This window comes from Solea senegalensis, linkage group LG20, assembly GCF_019176455.1.
Source record: "Solea senegalensis isolate Sse05_10M linkage group LG20, IFAPA_SoseM_1, whole genome shotgun sequence".
In the NCBI taxonomy this organism is placed as follows: domain Eukaryota; kingdom Metazoa; phylum Chordata; class Actinopteri; order Pleuronectiformes; family Soleidae; genus Solea; species Solea senegalensis.
The window spans coordinates 2,331,073-2,353,120 of NC_058039.1; the positions used below are offsets into that span (position 1 = coordinate 2,331,073).

At 40.4% G+C, this 22,048-nt stretch overlaps 1 protein-coding gene across 1 annotated transcript in view; it reads right to left on the minus strand.

Moving 5' to 3' along the window:
* Positions 1-2,894: 2,894 nt before the first annotated feature.
* Positions 2,895-22,048, minus strand: part of sdc2 (syndecan 2) — a 52,579-nt gene continuing 33,425 nt past the window's right edge. Inside the window, exons 2-5 of the mRNA XM_044052743.1 lie at positions 13,584-13,698; positions 11,147-11,316; positions 9,666-9,795; positions 2,895-5,978 (exon numbers count right to left, since the gene is read on the minus strand). Of these exons, the coding sequence (XP_043908678.1) occupies positions 5,815-5,978; positions 9,666-9,795; positions 11,147-11,316; positions 13,584-13,698 (579 nt within the window). The 3' untranslated portion in view covers positions 2,895-5,814. The remainder of the gene's footprint in view (positions 5,979-9,665; positions 9,796-11,146; positions 11,317-13,583; positions 13,699-22,048) is intronic.

A 22,048-nucleotide genomic window follows, 5' to 3' on the forward strand; every position in this document is an offset into this window, starting at 1 on the left:
GGTGATTTCATCGCTCACCCACACTCTGAAGTACGGATATGAATATGAATAACCTCATTGTAATGAGGCAGCTTGTACAACCGCGACACAGCAGAGATCGTATATTGAAAAAAAAACAACCACCCAAAAATCAGCTGATGTTCTGCACAAAAATGTTTAAAAAGAAAAGGGTTTTTGGGGTTAAGGGATTTGTTTTTGTACACAGGATACAGAATGTGTAGCTGATTACTTTATAAAGCAGTGAATGAAATGTTTCCTCCCCTGAGAGTTGAGTCAGAGCTGGTGTCATCCTCACTTGCTTCTCTCTCTCCCTCACCTCTCAAGATCTTATTAATCCCAACTGTTGTTCTAATCTCATTCTGTAACAAAGTGAGATAAGGGCACTGAAATCATATTATTGTCGTAGACACAAAACATAAATCAATAATCCTCTTAAACTTTAAAGAATGTTGGCGTGAGCTAGTGTGCTGTTGAGTATTACAGCAAGCCCTACATTTTAAATGTTCCATAATCTATTTATAGACACAGCAATAAAAATAAAAAAATTTAAAAAAATAAGGTCAGAATCGCTGCAGGGTATTTTTGACACCAGTGAGAAAGGGTTTCTTTTAAATAATTAGCTACTCTGTCAGATATATCTTTAGGGTGTTAATGAGCCTCAGCATCAGCTTTGAACTTTTCAAACAAAAACTCTTTATCATGTCTTTGCTGGAAGATATTTATGAAAAAAAAAAACAACTGAAAACATATTAAAACCTCACCCTGTTATTACAGAACAGCATGTAGAGACACGGATTAATACTTGTATCAATGTGTATTTTTTTGTCACTAAGTCATTAAATTTGAATTCATTTGTCAAATGTTTCCAACAACGGTTTCAATTTGCAAATTCAAAATGATATTAGGTGTCACAATTAGTTGTTACATTATGCACAAATGTGCTGTTTTCATGATATAGTGATTTGGTCACAATAGTTAGTCCTTGTATAGATAGAGTTCAGAAAGTATTATTGTCTCTTGATATAAATACACATTTTATCTGATTTTGATCTGAATGATTTCTAGACAACAATCTTAAGAAATAAACAAAGAATAAAGCATGGTGGAAGATGATTGAAGCCCAATACTTATTCATGTTCTGGCAATTAAATGATTTATATGATAATTATGTCTGCATTCAAAAGTTGGACTCAGGCGGCAATTAACTAATCAGCACTTGAAACAAGGAGGAACAGCTCTGTACTGTGGCTCTGTCCACAGAAAACATCAAAGACACATTTGTATTTAAGCTGTACATGCTGGTGGGCTGATTCTTTTGACACATACACAACACAAGAGCAAAAACAAAGTTGTTCATTTAACTCAAAGCAAGAGCGTAGGTCTGAACTGAACTGTCAAAGGATTCTCTTCAGTAACAGAAAAAACTTACTGATTATATGATTCATTTTCCTTAATTTGTTCGTTGGATGTATTTTCGTGTTCTCCAATGGTGAGAAGTTGATCCTACTCCAAAGATATTAATTTCCATGAATAACCATGCTACAGGCAGTCTTATTTGGTTCCCGTAAAGTGGGTGAGTTGGGGAATTACTGTATATTCCCCACTCACCCAGTTGGGCAGTCTTATCTCCTCCAAGCTTGGTTCCTCTACCAGAGTCCTGGGAGCCTGAGGGCTCTGCGCAGTATCTTAGCCATTCCTAGGACTACACACTTTCTGGACAGAGATCTCAGATGTTGTTCCTGGAATCTGTTGGGGCCACTCTCCCAGTTTGGGTGTTACAGCTCCGAGTGCTCCTATCACCGCTGGGACCACAGTTGCTTTTACTCCCAACATCTTCTCTCGCTCCTCTTTCAGCCCATTGTACTTCTCAAGCTTCTCGTGTTCCTTCTTCTCGATGTTGCCGTCACTTGGAGTCTGTCACCACTGCTCTCTTCTGCTGCTTATGGACCACCACTACTGTCCTGTTGACTAGCCATCACCAGTTTGTCTGTCAGGATCAAGAAAATCCCAAAGTACTCCAGTCTCTGTTGAAGATCCCAAGGGACCCTAGCCTCTGCTGATCTGGTGCTTAGGGCCATGATTACGCTACAACCTATGCTGATAAGCTCGGACTAGTGATGCACAATATGTATTTATTTTGCACAACAAAAAAATGACAAACATATTATGCTAATTTCACTACAGACGAGAGACTTAATTACCCCTGCAGCTGGATGCAGAAAACATCAGAATTGGTATAGATTATTAGCCGAAACACTATACAGTATATATATACACAATATGGACACAATTATTCGGATGCCTGACCATTACACCAACAGTATTCAAATACAAACAAAGTACTTTAATATGGGATCGGTCCCTCTTTTTTTGCAGCTATAACAGCTTCCAAGATTCTTGTAAGATTTTCCTCAAGATTTTGAGGTCAGCCACTGATGTTGGACGAGAAGGCCTGACTCACAATCTCTGTTCCAGTTCATCCCAGAGGTGCTCGATGGGGTTGAGGTCAGGGCTCTGTCTAGTTCTTCCATACCAAACTCATTTGCGCACATAGAAAAGGACCTTCCTCAAAGTGTTGCCACAAAGTTGGAAGTATAGCATTGTCCAAAAAAGTCATGCTGTTGATGGTAAGTGTTAAGATTGTCCTTCAATGGAGATAAGGGGTCTAGCTCAAAGCCTGATTGAAACACCTGATTTCTGATTTCAGTTCTCAGTATACTTTTTTTTGTCCACATGCAAACCGGATATCAGCAAAGAGTCCAACATCGTGCATCCTTAGTCTAGACCCAAATCCAATTAGCTCACTTGCAGTAAACCCTGCAGTAATTTGGCCTGCATAGATGTGATTTAATAAAAACAGCAAGAGGTCAGGGAAACAAAAAACCAGCCAGACATTAGGCCACAATGTTTATTCAGTAGTGTTGTTTCAACTTATAGGTACAATACTGTCAGCTTTTGTAAGACTAAAAAAAAGTTACCATTACAGTCATCCATGCTCACAGAATGCCAGTCAAGTCGTTTACACCCCCGCCACATGCTCACCTTGAGCAAGTACATTTCCAAATGGTAGGCACTTTAAAGGTTTAAAACATTTGTGAATATACATTTATATATATTTATATATCTTTTTCATATACTAATAAGCAATTGGACTCAAAGGTCAGATCTCTAATCGAGACAGGACAAAAAAGAAGATGAGGGAACAGAATGATGTGGCCATGAAGGAAGGGGACTGGACAGGAGAGGATGGGGGAAGTAGAAATACTGTGAGTCTTTGGGTTCTTCAGAATAGTTCAGTACCTTAGGTCCTATGACAAGAGAAGGGAACAGATGGTGGGCTGGGTCAGAAGAACTGAGAGAAGAAGAAGAGGAGGGATGGAGAGGTAGCGGGATGCACAGCTGCATGTGGGTGGTGTTGGGAGTTTGAGACAATGTGACCGCATGTCCACTGTAACTACTTCACACTGCTGTACAGCTGAGAAAAGGCAACTTCACAAACCTGCCGGACAATATGTCACATCTCTTCAGAGCAAGTTAGACATTTAAAAAACAGCAGAAGACCGTGAGCTGTATTCTTTTTTTTTTGAAATGGTACAGATACTGTATGTGCTTCTAGAAATGTTGTGGCCTTAGTTATAAAGTTTGGGGTTTTGGGGATGCAACAATGGCATCGAAACAACACCTTGTGTCCTTACTTGTGCTATAACCTGGTAAACAACCTCATGTTTTCGCAATGGATATACTGAAATGCCTGCACTGACTATTAAAACCCACAATATGCCCTCAGAGGGAGTCTTTTATGCAACCTTATACATTTATCTCCCTCTGAGGAACTACATTTGGCGAGATGGCGTGGGGGGTTCTGATGTTTGCTGCAGAGGAACCATTATGTGTCCAAGCAGTGGCAGGCAGGGGTGTTTCAAGGGGCTTTAGGGGCCCTGGGCAAAAGAAACCTGTGGGATCCAACGTCAAACCAAAGTCTTGATCCGATCATGTGCAGATCCTGATTGTGTCCTCATATCCAATCACAAAAACCACATACTGGGGTGGTTTTGAGCAGCATGAACGCTGTCCATCCTCAGAACAAATTAAGAGGGACCACCTAAGCTTTATCAGCACTTATAAACACACAACATGTATTTGCAGCACCCTCTCGCACATCAACACTGATCATCATGTAATTTCATTTCACTAATGGTTAAAACTAAATTCATGTTTCAGCAGTGGTAAGGATAGAGCTCTGATTCATTGAGTCTTTGTGTCTCAGCTGCTCTCCCTCCCTCTCTCTCTCTCTCTAGGGTTTGACACAGAAGATGAGCCACATATTTGATTTGGCAGCAATTTTTACACCAGACACGACTCATTTATCTGGGCTTGGGATCGGCACACTAGATGTGCCCTTGACCTGATGGGGATTCAAACCGGAAACCCTACGGTCCTAGTTCTCTTTCCGCTTGCCTATGGGCTATCAGTGTGTATTTGATAAAAAAAAAAGGATGGAAAGCCCAGAAAGGATTTCATATGGTCACAGAAGACTCACCCAGGAAGCATTACTTACTTACGGCTGACCACATGCTTCTAAATCACTGAGGACGGATGTAAATACCAGTCCTGAAATTGCTCTTGCTTTGCCCCCAGGCAACTGTCGGCTCTGCCTGCCTGCTGCAATGGTGGCAGGCCCTCACTGAGCAGATCTTTGGCCCTAAATCATGCACTCTGGGGGTTGTACAATAGCACAAGGCTCCATACAGCTGAGAGAGAGAGAAATAGAGAAGTGATGGTGGAGGAGGTGTGTCCAGTTTAGCAGACGTTTGTGTGCAGTCAATAAACTCAAGGGAAAAGTTGGAAAAGTCTGTGGCCCAAAAACGCCACAGGCCATGGAGGGAAAAAAGAAATCACCCCAACACACGACACACAGGCAAGGCTGCACAATAGCAGTGGTAAGCAAGAGCAGTTAATGTGCAATGTGATAGAGAATGCATTTAAATAGAGAAAAAAAACAAATCAAGTGACAGATGTGAGGTTTGTGACATGTTCTTTTTCCTTCCATCTTTTAAAGACTGATTCCTGCTGTGAAAATGAAACGCTGTCAGAAAACGCAGAGAAGGCTACACTGAAAAGAGACGGACAAATCAACAAGACGTAATGACACGCTCGGGTATGACTGAAAACAACAAAAACAAAAAAAACGACAACAACAAAAAACTGAGAGCAAATAATAAACATTGTAACCTGAAGGGAACATTTACATTTGACTGTTAACAGCGTTAATATGAAGACCAAAGAGCTTCATCAAAACTACAAAGGCATTTTTTTCTTTTTTTTTTTTAAACATCAGAGAAAAGATAAATTAATGAAATACACCTTTAGAGATCAACATCAGACATGCTAGGACAAAATGAAAAGAAAAAAGAACATGAACGTATGTTTCTTTACAAAGAACAAACTGCTACAGTTAAAAGTAGTCAGCCACTAAAAACAGCTCTTGTAACAGAAGACAGATGCGATCGCTTTCCTCCTTTTTTTTCTGCCTTTTCAAATAATACACAACATGTTTAAATACAATGAGATTTGCCATGAAATAAGAAATGCTTGGGTTTTCATTTTTTTTAAAAAGAAAGAAAGAAAAGGTCTTAATTACAATACTCTATGCAAAAGCTTTCCTTTATGCTATTTTTTTTTTTTTCTTTAATCGACTTGAAAAGATGTTGTTGTTTCTTCTGGTGTGTGAACAGATTTGCTGTTTTTCGTAGACTGCACCTTTTGACAGTCAATCCAGATTTTGTCATTCTGGTGATTGGAGGGGGCGGGATCTTATGCGTAAAACTCCTTGGTTGGAGCCTTCTGATAGGCCGTGCCGGAGGGTTTCCTCTCTCCCAGGTCGTAGCTGCCCTCGTCCTTCTTCCTCATGCGGTACACCAGCAGGAGGATGAGGAAGATGGCGAAGAGGAAGCCGATCACACCACCTGCAATAACAGCTGAAAAAATAAAATGAACCATCAGGGATTTGAAAGTAAAATCTCTTTCCCATTATTGCTGCTTTTCAGTTATATTCTAGCTCTACTCGACTCGTCTCTACTCAGTTTGGTGTCACACACGTCGGTTGCCATGACTTCCGTGACGCCATTTTAAATGCGACACAAACACAAAAAGCACCAGGTACGAGGTACTGTCACTAATGGAACGAAGGTCATGCACCATCAGTTGTGTTAGTTTTAGTTCAGTGTCACTTCCTGTTTTATTTTGGTAAGGGGTTTTCTCTACTTCCTGTGAGCACCTCGGCTGATTCCTTGATTGTTTTCACCTGGTGCCCCTTACCCTCACTCCCTACATAAGACTCCCTTCTCCCACTTCCTGTTGCCAGAGCGTCTTACGTGTGTTGTCAGCGTCTGTGCCACTTCAGGTTCTGAATCAAGAAAGAGAGCTTTTGTTGTGTTAGTCTGGCTTATGTTGTTGTTTGTTTCTCAGTTATTTAAGGTCAAGTTTAGCTTAGCGTTTAGCTTTTTTCTGAGCTGTTCCAATGAAGCTCGTTAAAACCCTTCTCCTGTTTCTGGCCTCGTGCGTTTGGGTCCAAGCTTTGTGAGAGTTTGTAACACTGTGGTTTAAGGAAGTGTCCTCTTTGTCAGGGTTTCTCAATCCTGGTCCTGAAAATCCACAGTCTGTATTTAATCAAATCTGAACCAAAGCTTGATTGGCATCTGATTGGTTTAGCTCTAACCAATCATTAGTTTCCCTCTCTGTATGTTTACAAGTTAATGGCAATTTCCAACACTCACTTTCACTAGGCCTTTTCAGGGTTATAAGTAATTATTACCAAATTGTGTCTTTAATAACAAATACTGATTTTACATAACATCAACTGTACAAGACTGATTTAAACAATGTTGGATGAGGGAGTAGGTCGAATCTTCAGGGGCCTATATTAGAGGCTGATGCATTTAGTATCAACAAGATGAGGGCGCGTTCAGGCACAGTGCTCTGCAATAAAATAATAATAATGGTTTAATGGTGCAAATAAAGCCAAATGTTCTGCATCAAAACTACTTCTAAAAAGCACATGTTTTAACATAGTGTGTTATCTTATATAATTTTATATAAGTGTACCAATTGGTACCATTACTGAATTCAGAGACCAGAACTGAATTGATTTAACTGTGAGCGGTAGCCAAACCTGCACACTCACAAATACACTGCATACAAACTGATCTGCAGACAGTCACACGCTACATTAAACTTACATTTCCAAACTTCACTCATTTATTAGCATTTATCATCAGCATGGTCTCCCACGTTTGAGCCAGGTCGTGACACCCAGTCTCTGTTTGTGTTGGAATAAATGCTAACACTAATGCGATGTAACAGCACATGGATGAAATGTAGTGAGACCAAACTGCCAGTGTTGAAACTGATGCAGTTACTAAATGTCAGTCTCAATCAACAGAGTGGATTGTTTTCTGTGGTTCATTTCACCTCCGCGTCTGTGCTGCTGCGTTCGGAAGGTTCTGGTCCATTAAGGTGATATCTATGCTACAGTCCTTGATGGGCATACAGAGCTGCGTTGCTCAGAAGTGTCAGCTGATTTGACATGGTCTGTGTTCTAATCAGTGACGGCCGCCTGGGACTTTAGAGGAGGAAACTTGTGGCACCAAATAAATCCAGTGGGAGTCAAACAGACTGTGCTGAACTCACTGATACCCGTGACATTGAAGGACTAAAAAACTGATTGCTGACACAGTCAGACACAAAGCCAAACACTAGATTCTACGCTTCCCTTGATACGACTTGACTGCAGCTTACTTCGACCCTCTCCGTTCCACATATTTTAAATTCCACATACCAGTGTGGACCACAGGCTTTCTGTGACAAATGTGTAGCCTCAAAGCTCAAATTAAGAAAAACCCTCAAGGGGTGACTTCAACGGCGTCAGGGTTATAAGGAAAACAACATCGTATAACTGCTTTAACAGGCTGAAGTGTGCAAACAGTGGCTGGTAAAATGATTTCCATGAGTGAAATGAATGAAGCAAACCTTTAGCATTGAAAAACAACAGTTTAAACTCAGCGACTATGTGCACCAGGTATGATTTTTGTACTGCTTTTTCAGATGATACAATAAAGGTAGCACAACCTCGCGATTAACACAATCAAATCATTTAACACAGTTAACGCGAATTTGATTGTGTCTACGTAGCACTTGGTCCTGAATCAAGTTATACAAGGACATAAATGTCTGAGGTTCAACTTGCCATAAAGGACACATTGTAAACCAAGAGGCCAACAGAGGGTTAACATCAAGGGAAATTTGAATGAAATCCACTAAAGCCGTATAAAGGAATTCCCCCCCTCCGGCTGTGACCTGGACCCTCCCTGCTAAAACTCCTAACTCGCCACATGAGCTTATTTCACTCTCCCTCCAATTATGCCTGTATGAGTTTTTTTTATAGCTTCCTAATCTCTTTAGGGTTTCTTCTGGTGCTACAATCTGCCCTCTGCTCCACTTTAGGTTTCCACATGTTGCCAGGCCCCACGGCCCCATGGGTTCAGATCCTGGCACACATCCAACTGCTTGTGCTCGGAGAAGCAGCAACAGTGCAGAGTGAATTAATGAAAATTAGATTATGGGCAATTATATTTGATAGAAATCATATGGGAGATGAAGATGAATGCTTGCGAGGCTAAAGGAGGGGTGAATGGAATGAGGAGCAGAGTTGACCAAATTATACATTTGGTCATACATGTTTTTCTCTTTCAGGGGCCTTATCTGAAGACGTTATACTGGCAATAATGTTTTGGGTTTTTTTTTCCCATCACAACCAAAGAAAAATATGCAAATTACGAAATGAGGCAATCAATCGGCGCGAGATAAGAAGCAAGTCTGTCCTGACTTGTGCTCGTGGATGTTGTTTCAGCACATTGCTGGCACCAGATGGACATCGTAAACTCAATAGAGGTTAGGTGCCAATCAGTGTTTGCCTCTGTGCTGGGATTTTGAGTACTTTGATTTTTCATCTGTTCAAAGCAAGCAGCACAATTGTATTGCCCACGATGCTGAGAACTCGGCGAGTGAGGGATGCAGACAGAGTTTACTAAAGGTCATTGTGTTGAGATTGTATTACCCAGAATGACCGCATTTTGTTGTAGGAAAGATCTCCTTTAAACCGAGACGTTGAGTAAGTCTTTCAACTGGAAGGGGACGAAGGTTTGAATTCCTGGCTGTGCCAGTGTAACAACGCTTGCCTAATCTCATTAGAGCACGATTCTGGAAAGGATGTAGCTCTCACTTGCAAGAGGCGTGACCAGTGAACGTAGATGAAAATGCATCTGTACACAATTGGATAGACCAAAGATACAACCAATAACTTTCCATACACAATCTTCTTCTTTTTTGTTCTTAAAAACGACAGTTTCAAGAAATGTCTTCATACAGCCACGCACACAAACTCTGTAATATAACACGCCAGGGCTGTAGGTGGCACTGTAACCGTGGCACAGTAAATACACACGGAGCACGTTGTTGTCGTCTTGTCCTCTTGTGTTTGGGGCACATACACAGCAGATACTGCCACTTAAAGTGAAGTTGTGTTAGGTTGAAGCCACAAAAAATCAGTTCCATGTGGATAAAAAGCCGAAATTCTGATGTTTTTTTAGGCTCACGGTGACACATACCTGCCAACACCTCTGTCCTCTGGAAGAGGTTTTCAGTGCGGACCTCCACGGCCTCCTGAGGCGAGCCAGGGGCGCTGGTCGTACTGGTCATCTGGTTCCTCTGCATGTCCTCTGTAACCGGCACTGGAGCCTGCGTGAGGAGCAAGAAGCCAGGAGGGTTCAAAAGTTAGGGTTTAGCAATGAAGTACGGACGAAATGAAATATAATTGTTCTTACTGACGGCTGACTTCTACATTCTGTATTCCACTACTACTCATTTCTGAGTTAAGAGGAGTTGGGTTAATTTGGGTTTCATAGCATAATCCCATAATCCCTCAGAGGAACGATTTCATCATCAAGTGCAGTTTTATTTGGCCTGATGCAGCAACTTTCACAAGTCTCTGCTGGGTACCTGAAAATTCTCAGTTACGAAACAGAAAATCGCTCCAAAACAAAGAAGATTAAAAAAAAAAACAACAAAGAAAGAAAGACAGACGGTGTTAATTAGGTGGTAGTTGGATTTTCTCACATTGGTTGTTGTCTCCACTCTTAATGCTAAAATAAGATAAAAGGTTGCCGGCTGTGTTTTTAAGAAAATATTGAACTATTCCTTGTAAAAACATTGAAACCTGTGTTTGTGACACCAAGCACCAACAATAGCAAATAAAGCGTGCACTGTAGTTGGCCAAGGGACAAAGTCAACAACAATAAATGGAATGGAGCCAGGTAGATTTCACGTAGGGGGTTTGAGACCTTCATGACTAATCCCAAACAGATGCAGTATCCAGCAGAGTGTGTGTGAGATCTAGGATAGTTCCAGAATATGTGATTATGGCCAAGAGAGATGTAATCCCTCATAATTTGCAGTGGAGCAAAAACATGGGAGAATTTGCCGTGAGCACTTGATCTCTATCCTGAAAGCGACCTCACGGCTCCTGGTATTACAAGGGATTTGATGTCGTACACTGGGTCGGATGAAGATATAGTGAGGTGCAGAGCAGCACTCTGTTGACTTATGGTAGTCATAGATGAGCCTCCATAATTATTACTGACCGGGAACACGCAGTGAAGGCCTTATGTGCCGTGATAAAGAAAAATAGCCTGTTTAATGTTTATTAATGAGACGAAAGGTCCAGTGTGTAACCCTTAGTCGGGTTTATTGACAGAAATTGAATGTACTACTACCCATAAGTATGTTTTCATAAGTGCATAGCCTCTCTAGAATGAAAAATGCTTTGGTTTTCGTAGCCTCAGAAATAAGCCCTTTTATAATTGACTCCACCATCTTGTGACAAAACAATCAGAGTGTGTGTCTGTGAAGAGTCTCTTAGTTCCCTGATCCATCTATGTGTCTATCTAGGAAAGTGCAGAGGCTTACAATGACTCATTTGATTAAAAGAGGTTAAACCTTCTTGTCTTGTTCGCTTGTGTCTAATGTCTAATTGGAATGAAGAAATCGATTCTTGTTCAGTGTGTGGTCTATTATACTTTTTCTACGTTACCTCTGTTCTGAATGGTTTCCTGGGTGTGCTCTCCTTTGCCTTTTCTCTGACCGTGGCTGTGTCCACCCTGGGAGTGAAGTCTTTGGTGGAGTCCTGGGTGGGCTGCGCTGCGTTGGGCTCGAAATAAACCGTACTGATAGTCACCGTCTCCACCGTGTCTTCACCTCCGCCTGAAGGAAAGAGAGCGGCAGGTAAAAGATGTTGTTCGCTGGAGGAGTAATTGAGAAACTCCCTGAAACGCTCGCATGGTCAAACTCTGTCCATGTATGTTATCAATATTTTAGATTCAGCGTTTCCATGAGGTTAACTTCACACTCCATGGATTCAAATTTAGTGTGTGGCGTACAGTCTGACTTATAGAGCAGCAGAGCAGAATAAAAGGGGATATACAATATTAGAGGAGCTATTGATCACTGGCCTGCCTCCTGTTACCCAACCTGACCTTCTCTCAAAGTTGCACTACCTTAAATTTAAAGGTGCTTAAAGCAAGTGGAGCAGAGGAGCTAATAAAAAGAGACACCTGAAATTTGCACACTTGCCCACAGCAGTGTGGGTGACAAGGTAATCTCAAGAAAAGAGAGGTGGTGAAAGAAATAAAAGCTAAGGAGTGGGAGGAAGTTCTGTGTGCCAGGTATAATAAAATTAACTTTTGGGTTTTTGGGACATCTCATTCAAAGTGAGATTCCTTTCTGAGATATTCTAGTTTGTTCAAATGTCCACATCATTTTTCTTTTTCTACCAGCTAGACCCACAAAAATTTAATCAGCATATACTCAAGGCCAAAGTGTATGTCTTGGTCACATTTGAAAAGATTGTTCCAAGTATCTGACTTTTGCAATACACTTTTCTTTCCAGTTTTATTTGGGAAGAATTTCATTGCACTGTTGACTCTGTGTACATGACACTAAACTTCTTGAACTGTAATGTGAGACTCTCGCAAACCGAGTTCTATCAGCGCAGTGCACTACAGGAAGTGCTGGGGGCAGTCGGCCCATTTCTGACTTCACTCCAAGCTTTTCTTTTAGAAACGGCCTCTGTAGATAAAACCCCTCCTGTCATAGAGCTCCAGGTGTGAACACAACGTTTCTGGCCATCGACGTGACATCACGTCACGAATGCCGTTTTCACGTCCTTGTGTGAGGTCAAAGTTGAATTGAAAACAAGAATGACGCAAAAATCAACATGGGTCTACTTGTGTCTGTGCATTGACTTTGCATGTGTGCAAACTCCGGTGTGACCACTGCATTAGGGTATATCATTGACACAGGCAGTGTATGTTCAGTGTGAAGCTGCGGAAGCTAATATTTCTGCAAATAAATACAAGCCAACACCCAGATTCCTGTGTGTTGGGGTAACACTGAGCAGTGTTAGTCTCCTCTGTGCTCCTCCACTTTGAAAACACGCCTCCTTCTCTACACATAGCATTATAGGTTATAGATCATTATAGTTTAGGGAACACATATTCACTATTAACTATGTGCTCACTAACATGCATAAATAGCACACAAGCCCTTTATTAGTAATTATTAAGCACATATTAACACCTTATTCTACATACCCTTATTCTACCTCTATTACGACATGAATTAAGATTTTTCCTGATTAAGGTGTTAATATGTGCTTAATAATTACTAATAAAGGTCTGGTATGCTACTTATATGCATGTTAGTAAGCACCTAGTTAATGGTGAATATGTGTTCCCTAATCGAAAGTGTTACCAAATGTTCCATTGTGGCTGAGAAGTCTCTAACAAGTAACACATTGGTTAAAAAAAAACAGACTTCTGCGCATTAATAAATACAAGGTTCTGTGTGTGATTAGCCCCTAGCAACAGTCCATTACACTTAACAACACTTAGGAGACATGAGTAGCTGTCGCCTATTTTTGTCCGCGCAAGTAACTATGTCAGTGTTTATCTTGAAGAAACAGAAATAATCGTGACTTCTCTGAAAGCATTAATTAGATTTAATGCTCACATGATTTAGAGTGGGCCACACGTCAGAATTGTGGTTAGCGCTGTTGCCTTGTTTTTGACCCAGTCCGATGTTCACCCTGTGTGTGCGTGGGTTTTCTCCCGTTTCTCCAGTTTCCTCCATGCAGAGGTTAACTGGCCACTAAACTAACGTGAGAGTGAATGTGTGTTTGCCCTGTGAATGTCTGGTGACCTGTCCAGAGTGTACCCGCCTTTCACCCTCTGTCGGCAGAGGTTGGCTCCAGCGGCGAGGATAAGGTGGTACACGATGAATGATTTGGAGAGATAACCCAAAAACATACTGTAGAGCCGCGGCTGTTGCAGGTGTGGAGGTGGAGGCATATGAAAAAGTTTCAGCTTCATAAAACTTGAAACAGAATGCCATCATGCCTTCGAGGCAATTGCCTGCTACGCTTGCAAATGTGTGTGAGTGTGTGTGTGTGTGTGTGTGTGAATGTTCCTCACCTGAGCCAGACCCTGAGTTAAAGTCGTCATCATCTTCAGGGTAATAACCTCCTGAGCCCGTGTCATCCAGGTACAAGTCATCAGCCTGAGACGACGTCTTGGCTGCTTCTGTTATCTGCAAAGCAACAAGATAATGGGCGGTGAGGACTTTTATTACATACAGTAGTGTCCATGAGAAAGTTTTCACTGTGCACCAGGGAATCCAAGGGTAACTAAGCGTAAAATACAAAGAGCATAAAACTATATATAACTAAAACAACTTGTTATAGAATTAGGTTTAATTAATCTAAAGTAAGCAAGTTGTCTTTATATAACACAGTGTATTTAGTTTGAATGAACTCAATTAATTTATGTGTAGGTATTGAAGTTATTTTTTAATATATATATATCATGTCATCTGACAGGAAACAGATGAATTATTAATCAATTCAATTACCAAAATATAAAAAAAAATTAATATATTTGTTCTTAAGTGAAAAACTTTAATCTTAAATCTGATCATTATAATTCAAAATATAAATCATATAAAGAGTGGCCCTTCTTCGGAATTAAACCACTGCAAGTAGACAAATTACTAAATGTGGAATTTAAACAATTTAAGATGATCACAATAGTAGAAATCAACCATGATTGAGTCATATAACATATTTTGCCCACATACTGTGCACCACATCATATCAACAAAATAAAAACAAATTATTTAATTTCAATCCACCACTCTCAGCTAAATATTAATCCAAAAAACTTTGATTCTAGCCTTTCAATGGTTAATTATAACCTTTGAGAGCAGCACTTTGGCAAGTAAATGTGTCTCTGATTGGCAAAAATACCAAACTCTTGAGAGGAAATTCAAAGCTAAAATCATTAGCACACTTTGAAACAGCACAAAGTGCAGCCCAAACTGTCCCAATCATTTCATTTGTTGCAGCTACAGAGCAGGAACTGGTGCAAACACAAATGTCCAGTTGAGTGGATTATGAAGAGATGGCTAATCAGAGCAAGTCGATCACGCTGTGTTTGTACTAAAAACATAGAAAACGCAGCAGATATGCACTTAGAAAATACACAACATATAGCTCGTCATTCATCCTGTGGATCCAATGAATACATGAATATATGAACCAGATTTTGGACCAATCAGTCCAATGTAGAAATAAACAAAAACTACACAAGCAAACGGACCACTTCCAGGTCCACTGTCCTATAACACACGTCTGTGTTTCATCTCTCAAATGAAGCCTTGTCTAATCAAAACATCCCGTCCCTCCCACAGTATCGTTGCCTAGACAACTCGCCTCACTAGTGGGAATGTTTGTGTTCCGGCTTAATGGAGTGACTGGCTGAAAAGCAGCCCAGTTTGAACCAAGTCTGTTTGTTTGAAAAGCAGCTTCTCACACGGTGCGGTTTTAATGAGACACGAGGATAAAGGAGGAAATAAGAGTTTTCACTCGTCGGACGCAAACCAGATACCTGAGCATGACAGCCGTTACATCGTTACATACATGTAAGTGTGTGTGTGTGTATGTATACATGGCAAACGTAAATATGAGAGTGCTGTGTTGAGTAGCAGAGACTGAAATTGTTTTAAACACTTCCATGGCAACATCCATTCAGATCTGCAGTGGGCTCATTCTATACTGATAGTCTTGCTTTAGAAAAAGGAAGACAAAGGAGAGAGCCCACAATATATCATCCCTGTGTATGTGTGTGTGTGCTTGTGTTGGTTCCCTCTTCTGGCATAAACACCGACCGAAACCTGGTCCCAATGAGGCAGAACCTCATTTCTGAAGAACATGTTATTGGGTAAGATTTGAATTGTGGATAGGTTAAGATTAGGATTAATGTTTTTATACGGCGTCCAAATGATATGCATTGAAATCAATGCAGTGTCCTAAGAAGACTAGCTGCACAAACCTGTGTGTGTTTGTGTTTATTGAGCCTGATAAAACTTGAGCGATTGAAGCCAGATTGGTGGAAACAATCAATTAATTTTTGACAGGAAATAAGTGGTGATTTGTTTTGGTAACTGCTAAGAGAAAGTTTCTCCCTCCTTGTTTGGTTCTGGTGGTTCCTATGTTTCCTCACAGGTATATATATGTATGTATATATATATATATATATATTTTATAAGTAATAATAAATAATTTAAGTAATTTAATTATTTTCATAATTGTCTGACATTTTACAGACCAAACAAGACAGTCAGCGTTTTGGTTGATGAGGAAATTGGTTAATGTGTTAAGCCTTAAGCATCTTCCAGTTGTTTCTGTAGTGATAACATAACACAGTCGAAACAAAATCAGCAGATGAATGAAAGAACATGTTTCAACTCATTCCCTGCTGCATCTCAACATTTCCAATTACACTCTGTATTCAAATGTGAGTGTGTTCACTAATGCTTTTAAGTCATTGTGTGTGCCTCTGTAGAGTCATGAAAGAAAGGCCTGGCGCTCTCCATAACAAAGACGAGGGGAGTGCACACACGCAACAACAGCGTGAAAGAGGGAGAAAGAGCGGGGGAAAAAAGGGAAGAAGATAGAGGCGAGATGAAACAGAACAATGTGCATCTCCATCTCTGCGCTCTCTGCTGGCTCTGACTTCTGGAAGAAAGGCCTTTCACCACCTGATCAAAGACGGAATTTGTTCAAAGCAACTTTATCTCAACCTTTCATGCCTTGTTTTTCCTCCAAACACAACCCCCGCTCTGCTGCGACAGCTTGGCAAACCGGTGCACTGGTCCATGCTGGTCCACAGGTCTTTATGCACAATGTGGCAAAAAGGAGGCAGGTCACAGATCAAATGGTGACCAAGGACACTAATGAGCTGGAGGCCACACACACACACACATATGCATGCATGAATGGACATGTGATACAAATGTATGTAAGCACTCATCGATTCATTGATTATACATACGCAAACATGAGAGTGAGCAATTGAGAAGATAACATGACACCACACACACACATACACATTTATCAGGCTAACAGGGGACTGTCATTCTTTACTCACTAACAGGGGACTTGGGTTTCTGGCCGGTTTCACCAGAGCATCTTAGACATGATTTTAGGTTGATTTAAAGCATGATAAAGAGGGGACCTGAAAAATGTCCCCTGTTCAACGCGGAGTCCCCCCTTTATGAGTGTGTAACGACGCTGAAGTCCCCTGTTCTACTAGTTCACGAGTACACACACACACACACACACACACACACACCAGTGTGTGTACTGAGCAATTGCAAATGTAAATGCAGACATTATGAATCTATAATGTACATTAGGGCTGCACATCAATTGTTAATCGAAGTATTCTGATACTGATCGATTTGATCAGTTTCAGTGTTTTTATAGAAATCAAAATGAGTGATTAGTACACATTTCTTAAATTTGTCCAGGTTTGTTTAGTTTCTGTCCTGTTTCTCAGTCTTTTATCACAGTCTGAACGTGGCTACATCTACCAGGCAAATTTACTCTGTGTGTCTTATTTATAGTTGTTTTTTGCAGTGCAGGGGAGGGTGATAAGAGTTTACAATGATATCACAATATTCCATCAGAATATCGCAAAAACAACACTATTTGTGACGAGACTGAAACACATTTGTTTTGATGTATTTATGATGCTCATTAATCTGTAAATACAAAAAAAAGAGAGACCCACCTGTGACCCACGAGCCTCATGTTTGAGACCTCTGATGGATTTAATAATCAGGTGATCATTTTATAGATGATTCTCTTTATCATTATTGGTTGTAAAGAATGTCATTCAATGTACAAACATACAGAAGTCCAGAAAAATGTAAAGTAATTACACGAGAGAAATATTTTCGTTTTTCTTTGGTTAATGGATCGAACTTGATGAAAATGTTTGTCTATTAACTGTTTTATTTAACGTGTAACTACGCCACACTGAAATGAGACCTAGACGTGATCAATGATACATTATAGATGTGATGCATTACAAAATTGTGATACAAATGTATCACTTATACAGAAATTGATAGTAATAATAATGCTATTTTTTTTTAGAAATGTACTGTCTGGGTCTTTTCATGTATCCACAGTTTAAACAAAGGTTTGTCTGTACAAACACACACACAGACACAAAGACACACACACACACAGTACCAAATCTGTGCAGATCAGAGTGGAGGAAATGGTCTGTTTGACCTCGATAAACTTTATCTGACACACTAGGACAGGTACAAACTGGCAAGTCAAAGCGCTCGGGAGCAGGCAGGGTTTAAACTTGATAAAGCCGCCTCTCTCTATCAGCGGCACACATGTGCGCCCGCGCACAGGCACAGCGGCCTCGATAAACTCTGCTCTTTTTTTCTTTTTTTTTATCAATCCAGTGACATTTACAGGTAGTCTCTGCTTTCAGCTCTTATCAGAGACTCCGAGCTGAAGCAGACATCAGCGCGCTGACAAGTAAAAGCTGAACCGGCACCGAAAAAATCCACAAGCATTAGCCGCTCGGCTCTAAAGAGCAAATGTTTGGAAAAAGCCTAAAGATATGGGTATTTTTCTATGGCCAAATAAGAACAGTCCATGGCCAATATATATTATATATAGGACAATGACATAAATAATAATGTATATAATTAATAATAGACACAAAAAAATTATTAACTTAATTTACCAGCACAAATACATTTTACATAATAGTATTATAGTATTTTTTTTAATAAAAATAATGTATGCATTAAATATTAAGTACATTAAACAGACTAATAAATAACTAATATGACTTTTGATTAATTTTGTCATGTTTCTAAAAAAAATTAATACATAATTAGCTTCTTATTTGGTTTTGATGTTGAGGTTTCTGAATCTCATTCATTATACAGGAAATTTTGAAGCTCATGTTGAGTTTCATGAACCATGGAAATAAAAAATCTACAGATTGCAAAGTGGGGGGAAAAAAACAACCTCTAGCTAAACACATTCAATGTAAAGTAGTAAAGGGCTGTCAAGCAAAACCCCACAAAGGCTTACTGAGTTGTATTGATTATAATGGTGTATATAATTAATAAGGCTGTTTGAGTTTGTATATATGATGGATCTCTATTTATTCACATTTAAATCAAACTTCATAGCGGAGACAAATCATCTCACACCTTGTAAACTCTGAAGCTGTTAACAACATATTTGTGCAGATGCCTTTTCCACCGACAGCCATTTGAATCAATTTCAGAGGCATAAGTCTCCAATATTCTTCCCCCATAAAGAAGAAATAAGCAACCCACAACATGACTTGACAACATGTTAAAAGGCGAAAGTTGTATCACATTTTCCATGCATAAACCTTTGGAGTGCAAAGCTAAGCATATCTGCTTGTGCTCATTCATCAATCTCCACAACAACTAAACAAAAATAATCTCCTGACATGATATTACATTTGAATTTTGGTTTAATTTTAATTTACCTAATCTCCCCTTATCTTAGGAAAACACAGTCAAACCAGAATTACACTCTTCTTGCTGTAAGACATCAGCACTTACCACCACTCCACCGTGTTGCCCTTGTTCTTGGTGACATGTTTGACCCCACTTATTATTAAAACATGGACTTTTCAAATTTATTTCTGCTACATTCGGTTTCTGGTTCTTGTCATTGTTCTCATAATTAGCTCATAGTTGTTTGTGCCTTTCTCAAGCACAGTGATGTATGGCGTTTACACACACACACACACACACACACACACACACACATCCTCATTTAAACACTTTAACAAGTGGATACTGCAGAGTCTCCACAGTCGAACTGAGCTTACAAACAGTAAAGTAACACAGAGACAGTTGTGCAAGAGGAAGCAAGACAGAAGGTAGGAAAACTGTCATAATGAGCGTGAAAGCTGGCGATGTCTATTATTAGTTATGCGAGGAGCTGGCATTAGTGGTATTCCTGCCTGCTAATGAACAAATAAACCAGCAGGAGTGCAGCTTGAGTTTGTCTGTCCCCGCCGCTCTGTGCGTTTGACTCGCAAAGAGGAGGAAGGAAGACGTGAAGAGCTGTGTGTGGGTCTGCACTGAACAAAGTGCAGATGACACAAGGATGGAGGATGGTGGGAGATAAAAGAGAGAGTGGGTTGGACAAAAGGGGAGAGAGGATGAGAAAATAGAGGCACGGATGGGGTTGTGAGTAACACAGGGATGTCGACAATCCTGTAGCCTGGAGGTTGCTGTGCTAAAAGCCTGTCAGAATCACAATATCCATGCCTAGCAGGGCTTGAAAGGCACCAGGCCTCTGTGTGCTTTCACTCTCTGTGAGTGTACTGTTTGCATCTCTCCCTCTCTCCTTTCTATAAGGGGATGAGGGGATACATATGGAGGGGAAATGGAGTCATCTGAACCAACCCCGGGCTCCTGTTGACACACTGCTCGCACTCCTAACACAACAAATATTAGCTCGGCTCCAGGAAAGGCTAAGGGAAAAAAAACTGTTCCTCAAAGGAATGCACACACACACACACACACACATTAGAACATCTGCGTATCCATGAGCGCACCCGTGGGACACACACATGTGCAGATACACACGCGAACACCTATTCCATTCTCACTTCTTGGATGCGCGAGACGAATACACAGAAACACTTCATAACAGTGATTTCAGAGGAGGGAAAAAGTTGAGAATATGTGCATCATGGCAGCAGGCAGACAGACAGACAGACAGACAGGCAGATGGGGTCGCAAATCCAGTTCTCTCCGGTCTGCTGATCTCTTTGGTTCATTTCCTGAAGTCTACCTTAAAACTACGGAGCCCCTGAAGGGACATTGAAACTTTCTGGCCACTAAAAAAGTTTGTTAAAAGTTTGTTAAGTTTAGTCACTAATGTTTTGTTTTCATAAACACTTCCTGTTTTATTTTGTATTCACGTTTCCCTCTCATTTCAGACCCTGACTTCCTCCCCTTGTGTGATTTCCCGCCACTGTGATTGTCTGCCCCGCCCCTGATTGCTTTCACCTGTTACCACTTACTTCCTGTATAAATAGTCCTGGTCTTCCCCTGTCATGTTGCCAGTTTGTATTGTTTGGTCCCTGAGTTATGTAGTCAAGTTTTTCATGTTTCCCTGGTTTTGTTTACTTGTGTTGAGATTTCTTTGCCAGATGAGCACTTTTTTGTTAAGGTTTTTTTTGTTTATATTCTTGTAAAGTAAACTTTACATTGACTTTGTGTTGTGCATTTGCTCCCCGTTTATAAGTTATTTAAGTGAGTAAAAACACAATAAAAATGGTTTAAAATGTACAAAATGGATCTTAACTCTGTGATATTCGTGCTAATTAAGCTATTTGTCTCTAGCCTACAACAAACCAGCTGGTTAGTGCTGGTTTAGCTGGTGGCATGGACCAGCATAGACCAGCGTAATAATGATGGTGTATCAGCAATGCTATGCTGGTTTTGCTAGCAAGGTATTTTTTAATAGAAACTTTTGTTTGATATGATAATGACACAAAAAAATAAAGTCTATTAAATGTAGAGCTATAGCGGCTAGTTAGCTTAGCTAAGCATTTCCAATTCAAGGTAAGCTTTATTGATATGAAGGTCCACAAGCTAGCCAACGCATGAGCATTAGCATAAATGCTGCTTTAAGGGGGCCATTTGGCAGCACTTTCCATTGCGTTCAGGTGTATTAATTTCTAAAAAAATATCATTTTTATTTACTATGAGGTATGTGTCGTCTGCGTTGTTCTATGCTGTGAATTAAATTATCCCTCAAGTCAGCAATCTGAGAAGAGGAGCGGTGTGAATGTGATAATCCCTAATTAACAAAGTAAAGGTGGCAGAACGACTTGCTGGCGTTTGCCAAATCGGCTCGACTTGTCTTGCCACGGATCCATAAAGGAGACAAATCACACAGCCACACACTGTGCAGGCTGTGTCACTCTGCTGTGGACAAACGAAGACTCCCTCCACTGGCCTCCTCCTTTCTCTCTGCACTTACTGCCTCCTCCATGGCATATGGCTTTTATCGCAGCACACCAGATGAGATTCTTCAAAATAGAAGAAAAGAGGGGTGAATGCAGGCTAAGAGGTGCTGGAAGACCTGATGATACACTGGGGATTTAAATCAATTATATTTCAGCTTTTCTGGTCATGTTCACAACTATAGTGTGGTATTTCGTTCCCGACTGCACCTTTTATTGATTTTTTTTTGTATTTCCTTGAAACAGCAATCATCAGATGTAATCTGTCACAGCATGTGTAGCTGTTGCTAATTTAAGGTCTTCAAAAACGATGCATGTCAAACATAAACAGGTTTAGACTAATGGCACATCTCCATTAGACAGTTCTAGCTCTATTTGGTTTTGTAGTGACGTTGTTGTTTTATTACTCCATAGTACCTCCTACACGTGGGCGGGGTCATCATGGGTCTTTTCATCATTGTTTTATACACGACACAAACTAGTGAGGGGCAAAGCAGTTGTTTTCTGTGGACTGAGTCATTAGATTCGGTTAATTAAAA